At 37.4% G+C, this 21388-nt stretch overlaps 1 protein-coding gene across 1 annotated transcript in view; it reads left to right on the top strand.

Annotated features, from left to right (window-relative positions):
- The window catches only part of MDGA2 (MAM domain containing glycosylphosphatidylinositol anchor 2), an 844384-nt gene that overhangs the window by 504099 nt on the left and 318897 nt on the right, over positions 1–21388 (top strand). The window contains exon 4 of the mRNA XM_059373141.1: positions 8555–8761. Within this exon, the coding sequence (XP_059229124.1) occupies positions 8555–8761 (207 nt within the window). The remainder of the gene's footprint in view (positions 1–8554; positions 8762–21388) is intronic.

The following is a 21388-nucleotide window of genomic DNA, read 5'->3' as shown; positions in this document are numbered from 1 at the left end:
GCATATAAAGAAATTCTCATCTTCTTTAGCCAGAGGTCATTAAAGCTGATAATAAGGCTTTGGATTTATTTAAAAGCATAGCAGAGCTTTATAGAAATTTGAATCCTTAGTCCTGACAAATCAGCTAAGCCAGTTTCTGAACCTTGGTTGAGAATAAATGGAACTCTGACTTGAGGGGTTGGAGTACATTTGGGTTAATAATCTCAGATATCTTGAAAACTAGTTCTCCATAGACCTTCTCATCCTGCACAAGTGATCTGTTCCTCCCAGTTAAGAGTTGTCGTGTCCATCTTGCCTAAAGGTGATTCAGAAACTTCTTCCTTTTATGGTAATACCCTTCTGAGGATACCCTCACCTCTATTCCTGGCCTCCAGCTCAATATATAGGGTCAATAGATGACATCAGATGGCCACAGAAATGCTGTGTCTCTAATTTTGGAACGGGACTATGCTTTAAATGAGAGGCAGTTGCTAACAATATTTACTGGCAGGAGTTGGGAAAGTATGTATGGAATTGAATCCTAAGGCTGCTGGATCAAATGGGATGAAGAATAAGATTGAATAAGATAGGGGATGGGGAATAAGATCAAATGGGGATAGAGAATAAGGGTTTTTGATATGGTAGTATTCTCCCATGTTACAAAATGTAACATCTTGGCAAGGATAGTAGGAGAAAGTTACTGCTACTAGATAGCTGTTGGAACCTTGAAGAAAACAAATATTTCCACTAAAAAAAGTACTAATGCCAGAGCTGCTGTGCATACAGTAGAAAAAGGTGTCAAGAGACTCAGATATGTGAACATGTTAAAGTGAATATACCAGTTAGAGTCCAGAAAAGTCATTCATTATCTTCTCTGTAAAAGTTTTGAGGACACCCCTAAAGCAATAAAAATGTTCTGATGAGATCAAGCCTTGGTGGGAAGCTCAGAGGTGATTATTCTCTGTAGGCAAATATTGATGGTAGGAGATGCTAATATAGAATTGAGGTCCCTGATAGGAGTGGGAATGCCAAGATCTCAAAATCATAGAATCTAGGTGACAGTCTTACTTGTCACAAGCAAGGTTACACACAGGTATCCTAATGAGCAGCACCCAGGGCTCTAGACTCACAGAGAGCTCTGAAGATGGACAATAAAACATAGCATCCCACAGGGCAAAATAAGTGGACAGTCAACAAGGTATTATCCAGTCTACATTATTAAAGAAATCAAATGGATGATCAGGAGGCTGAATATGGTCCTATGATGTTAAAAACTCATGATTCCTCACCCAATTGCTGCACTTAATGTAATTTTCATACCTTGAACTCTTTAAAAGGGAGACTGAGTCACTAGAAAGAACCCTGCAACACCTCAGCAGGAATATATGGTAATCATTCTCCAAATTCTTTGTTTAAAGAACCCATATCCACTTAAGTAACCATTTTCTCAGAAAAACAAATTTGTGAAACATTTTGAGGACTGTGGTATAAAGAATCTTAAGTTGATCTTGATACCTAAGATTCTCCAAAATTATCATGCCCTTATATTATTAGAGCTGGGCATATAGGTGCCAGGTAATAAATGGAATCGTGACCTATGTCTGGTCACATTGGGTCTACCAATCCACAGTTCCACCCTTTCATCATTTATCTTGTCTCCAGTTATGTCATTGGAATGGACAAATTTGCTAGTTGTTAGAACCTTCATATTGATTCCTTGGCTTTTGGGGTAAGAGCTATCCTAGTGAGAAGGTCAAATTGAAGCTTCTGGAACTTCCCCACTTTCAGATTTATTAAATACAGTATTATATCCTAGGGGGAATAGCAGAGCTTAATGCCACCCTTAAAATCCTAAAAGAATGCTGGTGGCAGTCCATATTATATTCCAGCTATTGACTTTGTTGTTTCCTGATGAAACCAGACAGATCCTAGAGGAAGATAATGGAATATCACAAACTCATCCAAGCAGTGCTGTCATTGTATCCTGTACCAGATCAGCTACTTTTGCTAGAGTAGAATAACATGGCCTCAGATACAAACTATGGGTCCAGTAATGTACTTAATGTGTTCGTTTTCATTTCTGTTAGGAAAGAAGATCATAAATAATTTGCATTCACTTGACACATGCGATACCATGTATTTGAAGTCTTGCCTTAAAGCTAAATTAACTCTCACACTCCTTTTCATAACATAGTCCAAAGATATATGGACCATCTGGACATTCTGTTGAACTTGTTATTGGTCCACTGTATCAATGAGATCATGTTCATCAGTCCAGATAGACAAGAGCTAGATATCTTGGTAAGGCACATATAATCCAGAGGATTGGAATAAGCCTATGAAGATTTAGGCACCCACAGTATTAGTAAAATTTTAAATTCTATTGTATGTATCTTACCAGGATATCCCCTCCAAAGCAAAGCACAGATTATTGTATCTCATAATTCCTATCCTTCAGAGGAAAACACAGTGCCACAACACAGTCTCTTTGGGTTCCAGAGCACATTCCACACATGGAAATGAAAGACCCCCCCCCCTGTGGTTAACTAATTAACTGCTCTTTTGTTGTGTAAGAGTACCCCTCCTCCCCTTGCAGTGAAAAGACCCTTCCCCCAGGGTTGAATTCAATGTAACTGCTCTTTTGCCTTTCTGTAACTGCTGGGCTTTTAGGGCATGACACTTGTCTCCTGTTTGAACAAGATACCTTCTAATAGCCGAGGCATGGTCACATAGGCAAGGGGGCTTGCATGGTCACGTAGGTCACGTAGACAGGGGGCTGCATAGTCAGGTAGGCAGGATGTCTTTCTGCTGAGTAATAAGGTCAAACTTCCCCTCTTTGTTTCCCCTTCCCGCCTTTCTCTTCACGCGAGGGGGTCTTCCAAAGCCAATCCACTAACACCAAGTATGCCTTTTTTCAAATGTTCAAATTGTCAGCCAATCGGCCCTGTCCCATCCGGGACTTGTATGTACCTGTCTATAAAAATCCTGCACCACCCCAGCCAGGTGTGCTCAGCTAGCAGGAGCTGCTGACCACCCACAGGCGCCTGCGTAACAATAAAGAACCTCTTGCTGTTTGCACCCTATGGCAGTGTTGAATTCTTGGGTAAGGGGATCCGCAGGTCTTTCAGAAATACCATTTCAAGCCATTAATCTGGTGATTCTGAAGGCTTGAACCATCGACTTCAACTGTGTCTCAAAGTAAAAAGTGGTTTTCTCATATATCTGTGCTGTGATGTAAGTGACCCTGGTGCTTCAGTCACATAACCCATCAGTGCTGGGAAAGGTGTGTGGTTTACAGCAATACTAATAGAAGATTTGCAAACTAAATTTCTAGGACTATTACTAAAACCATACTTTCTACTGTCAGGAATTATGCTCTTTCATAAAATAGCTCTTATTATGCTACTGGGCATTGGTAGGGATGAAGTATCTGAATATGGAACATCAAATGACCATGTGGTCTGAACCACTGATCAGACGTTGGGTTTTGTCATATTTACCAACATCCAGCCATAAAATAGGTCAGATCCATCAGTAGTTCATCATACAATGGAAGTGTTAAGTTCAGGATAAGGTATAGCCAGGGCCCAAGGACCCAAGTGAACTGTACAAGGAGGTGCCCAGATCCTCATGACGTCTGTGAATGTTTTACCAGTTCCTTTTTCTCAGATCATGTCTGGCCACAGAGTGGATCACTTATAAGTTGATGGTGAAGAAAAAAGGTGAAGCTTATTTTATGATGGGTCAGCTCACTGTATGTATGCAAGCCAAAAGCTGGACTGCTACTTCACTAGAGATCCCCGCCGCCCTGGGATGTCCCTGAAAAAAATGAGGGAACGTCTTTCCAGTGGGCAGAACTTTGGTTTGGGTGGTATCCCTGGTCAACTACTTTGTGGAAAAAGAGATCTGTTTGACTGTGTTAATGGACCTATGGAAGTGCATATTCTTTTTTTTTTTTTTTTCTTTTTTAAAGATTCCATCCATTCATTTGACAGAGGGAGAGAGATCACGAGTACGCAGAGAGGCAGACAGAGAGAGGGGAGGAAGCAGGCTCCCCACTGAGCAGAGAGCCTGACGTGGGGCTCGATCCCAGGACCCTGGGATCATGACCTGAGCTGAAGGCAGAGGCCCAACCCACTGAGCCACCCAGGTGCCCCTGGAAGTGCATATTCTTGAGGACCAGAAAGTACCTTCCATAGCAGCACAAAACAATGAAGTAGACAGAGTAGTACAATCAGTTGATAACAACCAGCTTCTGTCATTGGCTACTCATAAACAGCACAACAGGGTCATGAATAGAATTGCCATAATGGTAGGGCCAGAGGTTATGCATGAGTTTGAACCATGGGTCCTCTCGGATGAAGATTGTTGTATCTACTGCCACCACTGAATATCTAACCTGGCAGCAACAGAGGCTAACACTTGACATGTAAAGTACCATCCTTCAAAATTCCAGCCAGTCCCTTGGTAGCAAGGTGTCTCTCTGAGACTCAGACAAGTAATGACCGGGAAGGAAGGAGTGCTATGCTCTGAGATAAAGTATATTCTAAATCAGTGACCATTATTATATGATTTTCTTTTTTTTTTTTTTTTTCCCTGTAGAATACATAGGTTCAAAACCAAGGAGTGACCCCACTTCTACCATCACATTCAGTGGCCCACTTGGGGAATCTGTGTTTCCCTTTCTGCCACTCTGGGCCCTGCCAGGTTAGAAGTTCTCGTTTTCAGAAGAGGAAAATGCTTCTTTTAAGTGATACTGCAAGAGCCTCATTAATCTTTAAGCCATGGCTGCTACTCATTTACTTGAGGCTTCCTGCGTTAGGAAATAGGAGATAAGAGGAATCACCAGCCTGGAGGGGGTTAATTGGTGCATCTGATCAGCGGGAAGTAGGTCTGTTGTTACACAGTGAGACAGTATATGATATGTTAATACCCAGACGATCCACTGAATCATTTCTTGATATTCTCCTGATCAATTTGGGGGCAAACAGCTAAGTGCATCAGTCATGGCTCAAGAAGAACCTGGTGACTTGGGGCTCAAAATCCTCAGTGACAAAGGTATGGCAACTTTACTAGGTAAACTACTTATGCTAATAGATGTACTAGCCCAGGATGAGAGCAACTTAGAATGGTAATAATAGAAAGAGGTGAGGAATATCTCCCAGGAAAGGTGATTAACCAGCATCCTGGAGTAGCTCCCCCTCCCCCACCCCATAGAATGAATTACCATACCTAAAAAAATGGATTTAAGCAGATGCTATAGAGCACTAGCCAGATCCCTTCCTGGGTACTGAAGGACTCATTCCTCCCACTGGTGAGTGTTTTAGCCACCCATGGCTAACAGCTAAATCCTTCTTTAGAAATTACCCTAAACCAAATGGAGCTATTCCTCCCAAGGTCATGCCCCTAGGTTGGGGTGGTGTCTAAGGCTTAGTTCTCTTGCCTTAGGGCAAGACAGTTCTGAGGAGATACTATAGCTCCATCACTTCTCTAGAGTGAAGGAGATCTTTGTTGCAACTAAGGTGCAGCTCGACTCTCCTCCTCAACAATCATGTCTTTTGCTAGAAGTGTTGTTCTAGAAGGTACTTCCCAGTGTACTTCCTGCACATATAACTCTTTAAGACAGTTTCTGTTTTCCAAGAAACCTGACCTATGGTAAATACACATATTCAGTATACATTCAGTAATACTATATAGAGTTTGTGTTAAACATATATCCTGCTTTAAGTGATATATATGTATGCATATTGAACTATATATATGTGTGTGTGTGTGTGTGTACACCCACACACACATAAAATACATTTTTTAGACATGCCATTATTTGACTTTTCTAGAAGATATCTTGTCCTTGTCATGTTTGTTTTTAAGTCCAAAGAAGTATCATTTAGGGGCTGTGTGAAGTAGAAATTCCTAAACATGGGTGAATCCAACAGATAATTCTGCCAATAAAATTTTCAGTAAGCCATTGTCACAGGATTGGTTTTTTAGAAGGCCAGTGACCCAAAGCTTACACAGATCCGAGAAAAGCATGTTTAAGTGTTTGTTCAGGTTTGGTCTGTTCCTGACTGAGCCTGTTGACACCACCACCTAACAAGGAGAGAGCTAGGTATATGTCAATAAATGGATGTTTTAAGGACAATAATATTAGCTATTTGGAATCCAAGGAGAATCATCATTGTTATGTTGACCATCATCCAATTCTGTTTTGTTCCTAAACTAACTGGCTTCAGAATTTTGTTTTTATAACAAAATATAGCTCATATCTTTTAAAAATGAGACTATGACTAAAAGAAATTCTGTTTTGAATAAGAAAAAAAAATACTGTCAACTCACAATACCTTTTTTCTCAAGTCTTTAAGGTTGAATTCAGTTAATCAAACTTCTTTAGGATTTGATTTGTATGTGAAGGACTAATCACCAAGTAAGTGAATGTTTGGTAGATTTTTAAAGACCTCTAAATGTTTCTTGATAATGATACTGGTATCTCTAAGTACACTGACTATTAAAACCAGATAGTATATATCCCTGCATAGCTAATAGAATGAATTGAAACTGAAGTTTCCTTAAACTTTACCAAAAAAGGAGCAGTTCTGCAAATTTATACTACTGTAATTAGAGGCCTTTGAGGTAGCTGTGAAAAGATTCTGATGTTGGGGAAAAAAAAAACTCAGAATGTTGCAAAACTAGAAATTTAAACAAGGCTGTCAGGCAATTCACATTTGGAAAAATCTTTTTTAAAACCAGGGACATTTGGGATTCTGTTCTTTGATTCCTTAGGGCAGCTATTACTTCACAACTTTTGTTGGCTTTTTATTATTTTAATGCATTACAAAGAATCTTTTCTAAAAGAACAGTGCCTTTTAAATATTCAGGGTAGCATATGCTCACACACCCCACTATTCTTATGTTTGTATAGTATTGTAGCTTCTATTCAGTGTTCACATAAAAGTATTGGTCGTATAGAAAAAACTGCTAGCCTGAACAGATGACAAATGACACTTTTATCTATTTAAAATGAGAGTTGAATGCCTTATGAATTGGTGAGATGAAGGTAAGAAAACAATGTGGAATTAATGGAAGTCTAAATGAAACCCCAATAATGATGATAGTAATAATAATAATAGCTAACTTTTATTAACATTTACTATGTGCCTAAGGCTTTAAGGACTAGCTCATTTAATTCTCTAACAGCCTTAATAGTAGGGTACCTTAATATTCCCAATTTATCGTTAAGGAAATTAAAGACCATTGAAGTTATGTAATCTTTCAGTTACAAAGCCAAAGGGGGCAAAATGGGGTGACATTAATATTTAAATACAACAAATGTTTACATCACACTTGGTAACTATATACTGAGTTTATATTAGCACATGGAACCAAGAGCTTGTTGTTTTAGTTTTTCCCACTTTTTTTGCTGAGCTATAATTGTATTATATTAGTTTCAGGTGTACAACATGATGATTTGATATTTGTACATATTGCAAAATGATCAGCACAATAAGTTCAGTTACATCTATCATCATGCATAGGTACTGATTTTTTGTGTGTGTTTGTTTTTTCCTGTAATGACAGCTTTTAAGATTTACTCTCTTAGCAACTTTCAAATATACAATACAGTTGTTGTTTTAAGGCAAGTTCACTTCTTAATTTCTTTTTCTCTTAATGAAAGAACCTGGAATATGGTAAATCAGGGATTGGCAATCGATGCCAGACTATGACCCACGAGGCAAATCTGGTTGTGGCATCTGCATTTGTAAATAGTCTTACTGGGACTCAGCAACATTCATCATCCATTCATTTACTTACTGCCTTTGACTGCTATTACACTGTAATAGTAGGCTTAGGTAGTTGAGAGGAAGACTCTCTGAACCCAAGTTCATACAAAGCCCCAAGATATTTATGTATTGTTCTCCCACCCCAGGAAATATTTACTAAACACTATGGTGTATGCCCCTTCTTGAGAATGCATGTAAGATGGCAAAAATTTAGTCCTCATATCCAGCCGTAGAAATATTAATGCCTTTTAACACTATCTTCTAGTACCACATTTCAAAATAGCAAATACATTCTGGGAAATAAAATCTGAGATGAAGGAAAAACTTAACCCAGTATAAGATCATATTTCCTTACTATAAAGATAATAATTTATAAACATAATTCTTTATTGCTTTAAATATTCCGATTATAAATGTTTGAAGAAGTATGTTAAGGGAGTCAGTTGAGCTGCTTGGTATTTATTTCTCTGTCACTATGTTTCATTGTTTTGGTTCATCTGTGAATTGGAGGGTCTTGGATTCTGATCTCTCTCATGGAGCTCTGTTGGAAATATACAGTCATTTGTACTATCTCAATAAGCAGAGATCTTAGGAAGCAACTATTATTCATCTTTATTGTCTATGATTGGAACTTTCTCTAAACATGTTCAGTAAACCAAATTTTAAAAAATGAGTCTAGTGAAGTGCAATAAAATCAAATATGAAAATGCACCTTTGGTTAGATTTTATATGTGTAATATCGTTGTAACACATAACAGTGTCGTTTGGTTGTTTTTAATTTTTTTTTTTTTCTTTAGCTTCACCTATATTTGGATGACCCAGTAGTAACTGTTCATCAAAGTATAGGTGAAGCTAAAGAACAATTTTACTATGAGAGAACAGTGTTCCTCCGGTGTGTGGCCAATTCAAATCCACCTGTTCGGTACAGCTGGAGACGTGGTCAGGAGGTATTACTACAAGGATCTGATAAAGGAGTTGAGATTTATGAGCCCTTCTTTACCCAGGTAGGAATTAAGGTATTTACACCCCATTCTGCTAGAATATGTTTCTAATTCAGGTAGCATGCAATATTATGTCTATTTGAAAAGACTCTCCAGCTCTGACCTTTTAAAAATCAGTATGTTCTTGACTGGAAGATAACTCAAATAGTAAAAGACAATTTGTTAATTTTTTATGTGCTCATTAAATTTAAAATGTTAACATTTGAAAAAAAAATAAGTTAATGTATCCTAACTTGTATTTCTTTATAGGTTTACCTAGGTTTCACTATAAAGTGCATAATTTAACTTTCGCTGACTGCTTTATTTTTTGTGGTACATAGTTCTTGAAGAGAGAGATTTTGAGTTTCCTATTTGCAATGGCAAATACATTTTAAAGGAATGAAGAAATCTACTTGAAATCCATCTAGCTTTGGTTTTAGGAAAAAGTCTCTGATTTCTTTTGTTCATTTTGGGTTTTCACTTAGGTTAATAATAGAGCCTTAATTATGTAAAAACTAAAATATCTAATGCATCATTAACTTATTTAATAAAAAATTGAATTAATTTTACATGGAGTGAATGTGATATGGAATATTCTTCTGTAATATATATCAAGAGTGGAGAATTAGTAATTCTTAAGAAAGACACTTTATGGGAATATTTGAGTGCCATTACTATAAAGCTTTTTTGGTGACTGGAAAGGAAGCAAGCCTTATTAACAAAGAAAAATATTTTAATTTTAAAATAGTCTATGGAAAATTATCAAAATAATTGTGACCATGAATAACAAAAAATATATAGATAATAAAATAAACAGGGATTTGGCCCCATTATCTGTAGCTTTGAAATATGTGACTATCATAGGACAATTTACAACTAAATTTTATATATTATGAATATTCTACTGCAAAACATTAAAGATAAATATTATGTTTTACTCCTCAACTCTCAACTCTGTAATAACAGAAGGTCATTGTGAATTTTTTAAAATTTCTCTGCATCTCCTTTTGTACCATTAAATATATTTTCTTATGTAGTAAACCATTTACTTATAATGTCTGAGTCCTCACCCCTTTCAATTAATATAATTGCCAATGTTTAGATACTGACTGTGGAAGAATGCATGATATACAAAAAAACATCTGAACACATCATATATACTTACACTGCCATTTGAGGGTGTAGAACAGTTGGGACTTACCAATATATAAATCTCTAAAAATCATTCTTGGATACTGAGACTACCATGACAGCCTGTTTTGATCTGACCCTCTCCTGACTCAGGTCAATATAGCATCAACTGCTTTCTGTCAACAGAGAGGATCACAGTTTCACACATTCTGCAACACTATAATTCATTCTTCAGTTTTTACTAATATTTATTTATTTAGAAATATTTATTTAGAAAATGAACAGAATATTTGTTAGTAGTATTTAGTTGCACGAGTGCCTCTAAGGTTTAGAAATAAGATAAATGATCACCTACCCCCTTTTTTCTATTGTCGATGTTTTTAAAGAATATATATGTTGTTTCTTCTAAGTTTTTATTTAATTCCAGTTAGTTAACATACAGTGTAATATTAGTTTTAGGTGTATAATATAGTAATTCAACACTTTCATATATCATTTGGTGCTCATCACAAGTGCCCTCCTTAATGACCATCACCTTTTTAAGCCATCCCCCCACTTACCTCTCTCTCCTCCTTCTGGTAACCATCTGTTCTCTATGATGAAGAGTCTCTTTCTTGATTTCTCTCTTTTATTTTTTCCCTATTGTTTTTTTTTCTTAAATTCCACATATGAATGAAATCATACAGTATTTGTCTTTTTCTCACTGACATTTCACTTAGCATACTCTGTAGTTCTCTTCATGTCTTGGCAAGTGGCAAGATTTCATCCTTTTTTATAGCTGAGTAATATTCCATTGTGTATATGTACCACATCTTATTCATCCATTCATTAGTTGATGGACACTTGAACTGCTTCTATATCTTGGCTATCATAAATAATGCTGCAATTAACAGAGGGGTACATGTATCCCTTTGTGGTAGTGTTCTTATATTTGGGTAAATTGCCAGTAGAGCAATTGCCAAGTCATAAAGTAGTTCTGTTTTTAACTTTCTGAGAAACCTCTATAAGACTTTTTTCCACCTTGACTACATCCATTTGCATTTCCACCAACAGTGCATGAGTGTTCCTTTTTCTCCACATACTCTTCAACACCTACTGTTTCTTGTTTTTTCGTTGGTTTTTGTTTGTTTGTTTGTTTGTTTAATTTAGCCATTCTGGTGGATGTGAGATGATAACACATTGTGGTTTTGATTTGCATTTCCCTGATGGTAGATGATGATGAGCATCTCTTCATGTGTCTGTTGGCGATCTGTGTGTCTTCTTTGGAGAAATGTCAGTTTTCTGCCCATTTTTAAATTGGACTTTTTGTTTTTTGGATGTTGAGTTTTATAAGTTCTTTATATGTTTTTGATACTAACCCTTTATCAGATATGTCATTTGCAAATATCTTCTCTTATTTCATGTATATTGTTAAAATTTAGAAAATGTGTTTTCCTCTAGAATCTTGTGAAACATTATAACTTTTACAGATACTAAGTTAACACTGTATAGCCATTTCTTACCTATAGGTAGATCTGATCCCTTGGACATGTATACATGGGCTCTGTATAAATTTGGGAGAACAATTATACTGTAAAAATTATTGGGCATTTGTTTATTAAACAAGCACAATGAAACATCCCATTCATTCTTTTGAATCTGTTTCTAGCTTCTATGTTAGCTTCTCTTAAAAACCATCTTATGAGAACTCTCAAATAGCTATAACACATTCTGCCTTGTAAAAATAACTTTTATTTTTTCTTCCTCTTCTTTCTTCATTCTTTTATGAGAAAACAACTTTTAAATTTGAACATTTCAGAACAGAATATCAGTCTTTACTGTTCTTTATAAGACAAGCTTTCTCTGTGGTGGCTGGGCTCATAACTCTGCTGCTTAGACCATCTGAATCCATTCTCTTAAAAAGTATTTAAGGAAAAATCAGACTTTCTTGCAAAATTCTGTGTTCTGGATTCACCTGATGTAGTTGAAAATTACCAAATAACATTCAGTTTAGCTCCTTTGAAAAGATATATTTCCTGCTTTTGGTTCCTGTGTTGCTTATCTCTCCCCCTGAAATAGCTACTTTGTATTTGTATCTGTCCTAAAAATTCATGTAGCAGCAAGGAATGCTTCCATAATTCTATGTTATGAATGTACTTAATTTGTTAATATCAAATGTGTTTTGTAGACCAAACTAATAGAAACTCAAATAGCAGCACATGGATAATTTAGTTCTTACAGCCATAGAGATTGTTGGTTTTCTCATAAATAAAATACTATCAATGGTTTTACGTCATATCACAGGTGATATACTGCATATAGACCTGATATACACAAGTACAACTGTATCACAAAACTTTCATTATCTCTCCATGGACATTTATAGTAGTGGAATAACGGGCTGCCATGCTCTATTACCCCAAACATCTGTCTAATCATTTAAAAATAAAAATCTGGGGCACTTGGGTGGCCCAGTGTGTTAAGCTTCTGACTCTTGGTTTCAGCTCAGGTCATGATCTCAGGGTCATGAGGTCGAGCCCTGCACTGGGCTCCCCACTGAGCATGGAGCCTGCTTGGGAATCTCTGTCTCCCTCTCCCCTCTCTCTCTGCCCTCTCCCACACACTCTCATGTAAGTATACATGCATGCTATCTTTCTCTCTCAAAAAATAAACAAAAAACCAAATAAATGAGGGGAGGAGTCAAGATGGTGGAGAAGTAGCAGGCTGAGACTACTTTAGCTAGCCGGAGATCAGCTAGATAGCTTATCTAAAGATTGCAAACACCTGCAAATCCATCGGCAGATGGAAGAGAAGAAGTACAGCAATTCTGGAAACAGAAAAACAACCACTTTCTGAAAGGTAGGACCAGTGGAGAAGTAAATCCAAAGTGACTGAAGATAGACCCCGGGGGGAGGGGCCGGCTCCCGGCAAGCGGCGAAGAAATGGAGCACAAAATCAGGACTTTTAAAAGTCTGTTCCGCTGAGGGACATCGCTCCAGAGGCTAAACTGGGGCGAAGCCCACGCGGGGTAAGCGTGGCCTCAGGTCCCGCAGGGTCACAGAAGGATCGGGGGTGTCTGAGTGTCGCAGAGCTTGCGGGTATTGGAACGGGAAAGCCGGCTACAGAGACAGAGCCGACAGTAAGCTCACAACTCGGTGTTGCCTTGAACTGGTCGCAGGCTCGGTGAGCTCGGAGCGCGGCCGGAGGTCAGGCAGACGGGAGTAACTGGGAGCTGTTCTCTGAGGGCACACTGAGGAGTGGGGCCCTGGCTCTTGGCTCCTCCGGGCTGGAGACCAGGAGGCTGCCATTTGTATTCCCGTCCTCCGAGCGCTCAGGGAACAAAAGCTCCTGAAAGCAAACCTGAGTGGATTACTCAGCCCGGCCCCTGGTAAGGGCGGTGCAATTCCGCCTGGGGCAAAGACACTTGAGAATCACTACACCAGGCCCCTCCCCCAGAAGATCAACAAGAAATCCAGCCGAGACCAAGTTCACCTACCAAGGAGTGCAGTTTCAATACCAAGGAGAGCAGCAGAATTCTAGAGGAGGAAAAAGCAAAGCACGGAACTCATGGCTTTTTCCCTGTGATTTTTTTTAGTCTTGCAGTTAATTTAATTTTTTTCTTTTTCATTTTTTGTTTTTTTTCTCGCCTTCTGGTAAAATTTTTTTTTAACTTTTACCTTTTTCTTTTTTAACGTTTTTTAACAAGTTTATCTAATATATATATTTTTTCTTGTTTATATTTTTCTTTATTTGTTTTCTTTTGTAAAATTCTTTTCTTTTTTTAATTCTTTTCTTTTCTTTTTTTTTTTTTCTTTCTTCCTTTTTGAAGCTCTTTTTATCCCCTTTCTCCCCCCTCACGATTTGGGATGTCTTCTAATTTGGTTAAAGCATATTTTCCTGGGGTTGTTGCCACCTGTTTAGTATTTTACTTGCTCCTTCATATACTCTTATCTGGACAAAATGACAAGACGGAAAAATTCACCACAAAAAAAAGAACAAGAGGCAGTACCGAAGGCTAGGGACCTAATCAATACAGACATTGGTAAAATGTCAGATCTAGAGTTCAGAATGACAATTCTCAAGGTTCTAGCCGGGCTCAAAAAAGGCATGGAAGACATTAGAGAAACCCTCTCAGGAGATATAAAAGCCCTTTCTGGAGAAATAAAAGAACTAAAATCTAACCAAGTTGAAATCAAAAAAGCTATTAATGAGGTGCAATCAAAAATGGAGGCTCTCACTGCTAGGATAAATGAGGCAGAAGAAAGAATTAGTGATATAGAAGACCAAATGACAGAGAATAAAGAAGCTGAGCAAAAGAGGGACAAACAGCTACTGGACCATGAGGGGAGAATTTGAGAGATAAGTGACACCATAAGATGAAACAACATTAGAATAATTGGGATTCCAGAAGAAGAAGAAAGAGAGAGGGGAGCAGAAGGTATACTGGAGAGAGTTATTGGGGAGAATTTCCCCAATATGGCAAAGGGAACGAGCATCAAAATTCAGGAGGTTCAGAGAATGCCCCTCAAAATCAATAAGAATAGGCCCATACCCCGTCACCTAATAGTAAAATTTACAAGTCTCAGTGACAAAGAGAAAATCCTGAAAGCAGCCCGGGAAAAGAAGTCTGTAACATACAATGGTAAAAATATTAGATTGGCAGCTGACTTATCCACAGAGACCTGGCAGTCCAGAAAGAGCTGGCATGACATTTTCAGAGCACTAAGCGAGAAAAACATGCAGCCAAGAATACTATATCCAGCTAGGCTATCATTGAAAATAGAAGGAGAGATTAAAAGCTTCCAGGACAAACAAAAACTGAAAGAATTTGCAAACACCAAACCAGCTCTACAGGAAATCTTGAAAGGGGTCCTCTAAGCAAAGAGAGAGCCTACAAGTGGTAGATCAGAAAGGAACAGAGACCATATACAGTAACAGTCACCTTACAGGCAATACAATGGCACTAAATTCATATCTCTCAATAGTTACCCTGAATGTTAATGGGATAAATGCCCCTGTCAAAAGACACAGGATATCAGAATGGATAAAAGAATAAAACCCATCTATATGTTGCCTCCAAGAAACTCATTTTAAGCCCGTAGACACCTCCAGATTTAAAGTGATGGGGTGGAAAAGAATTTACCATGGTAATGGACATCGGAAGAAAGCAGGAGTGGCAATCCTTATATCAGATCAATTAGATTTTAAGCCAAAGACTATAATAAGAGATGAGGAAGGACACTATATCATACTCAAAGGGTCTGTCCAACAAGAAGATTTAACAATTTTAAATATCTATGCCTCCAACGTGGGAGCAGCCAACTATATAAACCAATTAATAACAAAATCAAAGAAACACATCAACAATAATACAATAATAGTAGGGGACTTTAACACTCCCCTCACTGAAATGGACAGATCATCCAAGCAAAAGATCAGCAAGGAAATAAAGGCCTTAAACGACACACTGGACCAGATGGACATCACAGATATATTCAGAACATTTCATCCCAAAGCAATAGAATACACATTCTTCTCTAGTGCACATGGAACATTCTCCAGAATAGAGCACATCCTCGGTCCTAAATCAGGACTCAACCGGTATCAAAAGATTGGGATCATTCCCTGCATATTTTCAGACCACAATGCTCTAAAGCTAGAACTCAACCACAAAAGGAAGTTTGGAAAGAACCCAAATACATGGAGACTAAACAGCATCTTTCTAAAGAATGAATGGGTCAACCGGGAAATTAAAGAAGAATTGAAAAAAATCATGGAAACAAATGATAATGAAAATACACCGGTTCAAAATCTGTGGGACACAACAAATGCAGTCTTGAGAGGAAAACATATAGCGGTACAAGCCTTTCTCAAGAAACAAGAAAGGTCTCAGGTATACAACCTAACCCTACACCTAAAGGAGCTGGAGAAAGAACAAGAAAGAAACCCTAAGCCCAGCAGGAGAAGAGAAATCATAAAGATCAGAGCAGAAATCAATGAAATAGAAACCAAAAAAACAATAGAACAAATCAATGAAACTAGGAGCTGGTTCTTTGAAAGAATTAATAAAATTGATAAACCCCTGGCCCGACTTATCAAAAAGAAAAGAGAAAAGACCCAAATAAATAAAATCATGAATGAAAGAGGAGAGATCACAACTAACACCAAAGAAATACAAACTATTATAAGAACATAGTATGAGCAACACTACGTCAACAAATTTAACAATCTTGAAGAAATGGATGCATTCCTAGAAACATATAAACTACCATAACTGAACCAGGAAGAAATAGAAAGCCTGAACAGACCCATAACCAGTAAGGAGATTGAAACATTCATTAAAAATCTCCAAACAAACAAAAGCCCAGGGCCAGATGGCTTCCCGGGGGAATTCTACCAAACATTTAAAGAAAAACTAATTCCTATTCTCCTGAAACTGTTCCAAAAAATAGAAATGGAAGGAAAACTTCCAAACTCATTTTATGAGGCCAGCATCACCTTGATCCCAAAACCAGACAAGGATTCCATCAAAAAAGAGAGCTATAGACCAATATCCTTGATGAACACAGATGCGAAAATACTCAACAAAATACTAGCCAATAGGATTCAACAGTACATTAAAAGGATTATTCGTCACGACCAAGTGGGATTTATTCCAGGGCTGCAAGGTTGGTTCAACATCCGCAAATCAGTCAATGTGATACAACACATCAATAAAAGAAAGAACAAGAACCATATGATACTCTCCATAGATGCTGAAAAAGCAATTGACAAACTACAGCATCCCTTCCTGATCAAAACTCTTCAAAGTGTAGGGATAGAGGGCACATACCTCAATATCATCAAAGCCATCTAGGAAAAACCCACCACAAATATCATTCTCCATGGAGAAAAACTGAAAGCTTTTCCGCTAAGGTCAGGAACACGGCAGGGATGTTCATTATCACCACTGCTATTCAACATAGTACTAGAGGTCCTAGCCTCAGCAATCAGACAACAAAAGGAAATTAAAGGAATCCAAATTGGCAAAGAAGAAGTCAAATTATCACTCTTCACAGATGATATGATACTATATGTGGAAAGCCCAAAAGACTCCACTCCAAAACTGCTAGAACTTATACAGGAATTCAGTAAAGTGTCAGGATATAAAATCAATGCACATAAATCAGTTGCATTTCTCTACACCAACAGCAAGACAGAAGAAAGAGATATTAAGGAGTCAATCCCATTTACAATTGCACCCCAAACCATAAGATACCTAGGAATAAACCTAACCAAAGAGGCACTGAATCTATACTCGGAAAAGTATAAAGTACTCATGAAAGAAATTGAGGAAGACACAAAGAAATGGAAAAATGTTCCATGCTTCTGGATTGGAAGAATAAATATTTTGAAAATATCTATGCGACCTAAAGCAATCTACACATTTAATGCAATTCCTATCAAAGTACCATCCATCTTTTTCAAAGAAATGGAACAAATAATTCTAAAATTTATATGGAACCAGAAAAGACCTCGAATAGCCAAAGGGATATTGAAAAAGAAAGCCAACGTGTGGCATCACAATTCAGGACTTCAAGCTCTATTAAAAAGCTGTCATCATCAAGACAGCATGGTACTGGCACAAAAACGGACACATAGATCAATGGAACAGAATAGAGAGCCCAGAAATAGACCCTTAACTCTACAGTCAACTAATCTTCGACAAAGCAGGAAAGAATGCCCAATGGAAAAAAGACAGCCTCTTCAATAAATGTTGCTGGGAAAATTGGACAGCCACATGCAGAAAAATGAAATTGGACCATTTCCTTACACCACACACAAAAATAGACTCAAAATGGATGAAGGACATCAATATGCAAAAGGAATCCATCAAAATCCTTGAGGAGAACACAGGCAGCAACCTCTTCGACCTCAGCCGCAGCAATATCTTCCTAGGAACAACGCCAAAGGGAAGGGAAGCAAGGGCAAAAATGAACTATTGGGATTTCATCAAGATCAAAAGCTTTTGCACAGCAAAGGAAACAGTTAACAAAATCAAAAGACAACTGACAGAATGGGAGAAGATATTTGCAAACGACATATCAGATAAAGGACTAGTGTCCAGAATCTATAAAGAACTTAGCAAACTCAACACTCAAAGAACAAATAATCCAATCAAGAAATGGGCAGAGGACATGAACAGACATTTCTGCAAAGAAGACATCCAGATGGCCAACAGACACATGAAAAAGTGCTCCATATCACTCGGCATCAGGGAAATACAAATCAATACCACAATGCGATATCACCTCACACCAGTCAGAATGTCTACAATCAACAAGTCAGGAAATGACAGATGCTGGCGAGGATGCGGAGAAAGGGGAACCCTCCTACACTGTTGGTGGGAATGCAAGCTGGTGCAGCCACTCTGGAAAACAGCATGGAGGTTCCTCAAAATGTTGAAAATAGAACTGCCCTATGACCCAGCAATTGCACTATTGGGTATTTACCCTAAAGATACAAACGTAGTGATCCAAAGGGGCACGTGCACCCGAATGTTTATAGCAGCAATGTCCACAATAGCCAAACTATGGAAAGAACCTAGATGTCCATCAACAGATGAATGGATCAAGAAGATAGGAAAAAGATAAACAATGGAATAAAAAAAAAAAAAAAAAAAAAAAGAAATCTTGCCATTTGCGACAACATGGATGGAACTAGAGTGTATCATGCTTAGCGAAATAAGTCAAGCAGAAAAAGACAACTATCATATGATCTCCCTGATATGAGGAAGTGGTGATGCAACATGGGGGCTTAAGTGGGTAGGAGAAGAATAAATGAAACAAGATGGGATTGGGAGGGAGACAAACCATAAGTGACTCTTAATCTCACAAAACAAACTGAGGGTTGCTGGGGGGAGGGGGTTTGGGAGAAGGGGGTGGGATTATGGGCATTGTTGGGGGTATGTGCTTTGGTGAGTGCTGTGAAGTGTGTAAACCTGGTGATTCACAGACCTGTACCCCTGGGGATAAAAATATATGTTTATAAAAAATAAAAAATTAAAAAAATACCAAATAAATTAAAATGTAAATGTAATAAAATCTTTTTTCTGCTTTAATCCCTCCAGTGGCTTTCAAATATTTAGGATAAATCCAAATAATGTATTGCTACCTAGATCATGTTTTACTTTGCTCTTTCTTGCTCTCTCTTTCTTAATCCATACTTCACTCATACGATTTCTACTAGCCAACCATGTCTATGCCTGGGGTCTCCATGTTATTAATTCTTCTTCATGTTTGCTTAGATAATATGCCAGGGGCCTTCTTCTTCTTCTTCTTCTCCTTTTTTTTTTAAGATTTTATCTATTTATATGATAGAGAGAGAGCACATGTGCAAGCAGTGGGAGTGGCAGGGAGCGGGAGAAGCAGACTCCCTGCTGAATAGAGGGCCCAACACTTGCCTTAATCCCCGGACCCTGGGATCATGAGCAGAGCTGAAAGCGGCCACTTTTAACAGACTGAGACACCGAAGCACCTGGCAGGAGCCTTCTTAACACTGAAGACGTCACCCTAGAAAGGCTTCCCTTACACATATCTCTGAAGTAATATTCCTTGCTTTCCACATTGTAAATGTGGAAGTTGTATTTTATTTTTCCCATAGCGCTGAATCCATCAAATTATCTCATTTGTTTGTTTGGACATAAACTCACTAATTATAGAGACTTTATCCTTTCAATAGCTCAAACAGTGCCCAACACATGGAATATTCTCAGTAAATATATGTTAAATGTTGAGCCAGCACTTCCGTGGAGAAGTCTGGATTTTGAGCTATGGTACAAATAAAACTGAATTCAAGTTACTAGTAACTCATGAGTCACTCTCTGTAATTCCATCCCTCTTGACCCTCTGAAGACGTCTCAGTGAAGTGTGAATGAGAATGATGTTATAATTGGTTCCACCTTAATGTATTTAGTTTCTAAACTGCTACTGATTTTCTAGTTAGTTTTTAATTGATTTCTAGTCTAATTTCACTATGTCAGAAAGCACACACTGAACAGTTGTAATCTTTAGAAATTTGTCGAGATTTGCATTATGCTAAGCCTATGATCTGTTTTCATATATGGTCTATGTGCAGCCTCAAGAATGTGCGCTTCACATTTGTTTTGTGTCAGATAGGTCACATTTGTTATTGTGTTGTTCAGATTTCCTTTGTATTTTCTGATTTTTGTGTCTGCTGTTTTAAAAAACTATTTACAGAAGTTAATGTCTATTAATATGGCTGTCTATTTGTCTCATCTTTATTTATTTTTATTTATGTAAGGCAATTCTTGCCTTATATATTTTGAAGGCATATTAATAGTACATATGGATATAGAATTATAATTTCCTGCTAGTTTACCTAAGTATGTTATCTTCCTACGCATATTATCTTCTTGATAATATGCTTCCTGATAGATTATCTAAGATATTTTATCTTCCTGGTAGATTATCATTAAGAGTGTCCGTTTGTACCTCTGAAAAAATGCTTCTTGCCGTAAAGACTGTTTGTCGTTCACTAATTTAAGAAGGTATACAGGTTTTTACGTTTTTATTTGAATTCCAGTTAGTTTCAGGTGTTCACTATAGTGGTCTAGCACTTCCACACAATGCCCTGTGGTCATGACAAGTGACATCCTTGATCCCCATCACCTGTTGCACCCATCCCTCCAATGCACCACCCTTCCGGTAACCATGAGTATGTTCTCTATAGTTGAGTCCGTTTGTTGATGAGCCTCTCTTTTGGTTAGTCTTTGGCTTATTTTGGGGGTTGGGTAAAATGGCAAATATTCACCTTTTACTTTCAAAATTTAGGTGTCTTTATGATATGTCACTTGTAATCAATATTTAGATTTTGTTGTTTTATTCTGGTAGGACAGGTCTTAGTTTTTAGCATATGTGACGCTTTGGTTTTGTTTTGTTTTCTTGTACATGACCCACCTATTTTATTTTACTTGTCTATTCTTGCCTTCTTTTGGATTTAGCAAATATTTTTAATTATTCCATTTACTCCTCTATGTAAGAGTCGTAAGTTATCATAGTATATTTTATTGGTTACTTTAAAAATTACACCTTGCCTCCTTGATTATTACTTTATCACTTCTTCAGTAATGATAGGAACTTAACATACTTTAACAATATGTACCCCTTTTGTATTTTATGTTATTTTTGTCTAGCGTTTTAACTTTGTTTTAAAATCAGCAAGATAATATCACTTTGTGCTCTAAAAAAATATTCATTTATATTCATTTTGAGTTAGTTTTTGTTTATGGTGTGAAGTAATGGTTGGGGTTCATTTTTTAGAGATAAATATACATGTGTTCTCCCACCATTTATTAAAAAGATCATTCACCACTAAATTTCTTTGGCATGTAAATTGAAAATCAATTGGCCCTGTATATTAGGGTTTATTTCTGAACTATTTATTCTGCTTCGTTGATTTATATGTCTGTCTTTATGCTAATATGCCACACTGTCTTAATTACTGTGGCTTTATAATAAGTCTTGAAATCAGAAAGAGTAA

The sequence above is a fragment of the Mustela nigripes genome, chromosome 13, assembly GCF_022355385.1.
Source record: "Mustela nigripes isolate SB6536 chromosome 13, MUSNIG.SB6536, whole genome shotgun sequence".
NCBI lineage: Eukaryota > Metazoa > Chordata > Mammalia > Carnivora > Mustelidae > Mustela > Mustela nigripes.
The sequence above is the reverse complement of the archived record's forward strand: the minus strand, read 5'-3'. Positions and strand labels throughout refer to the sequence as shown.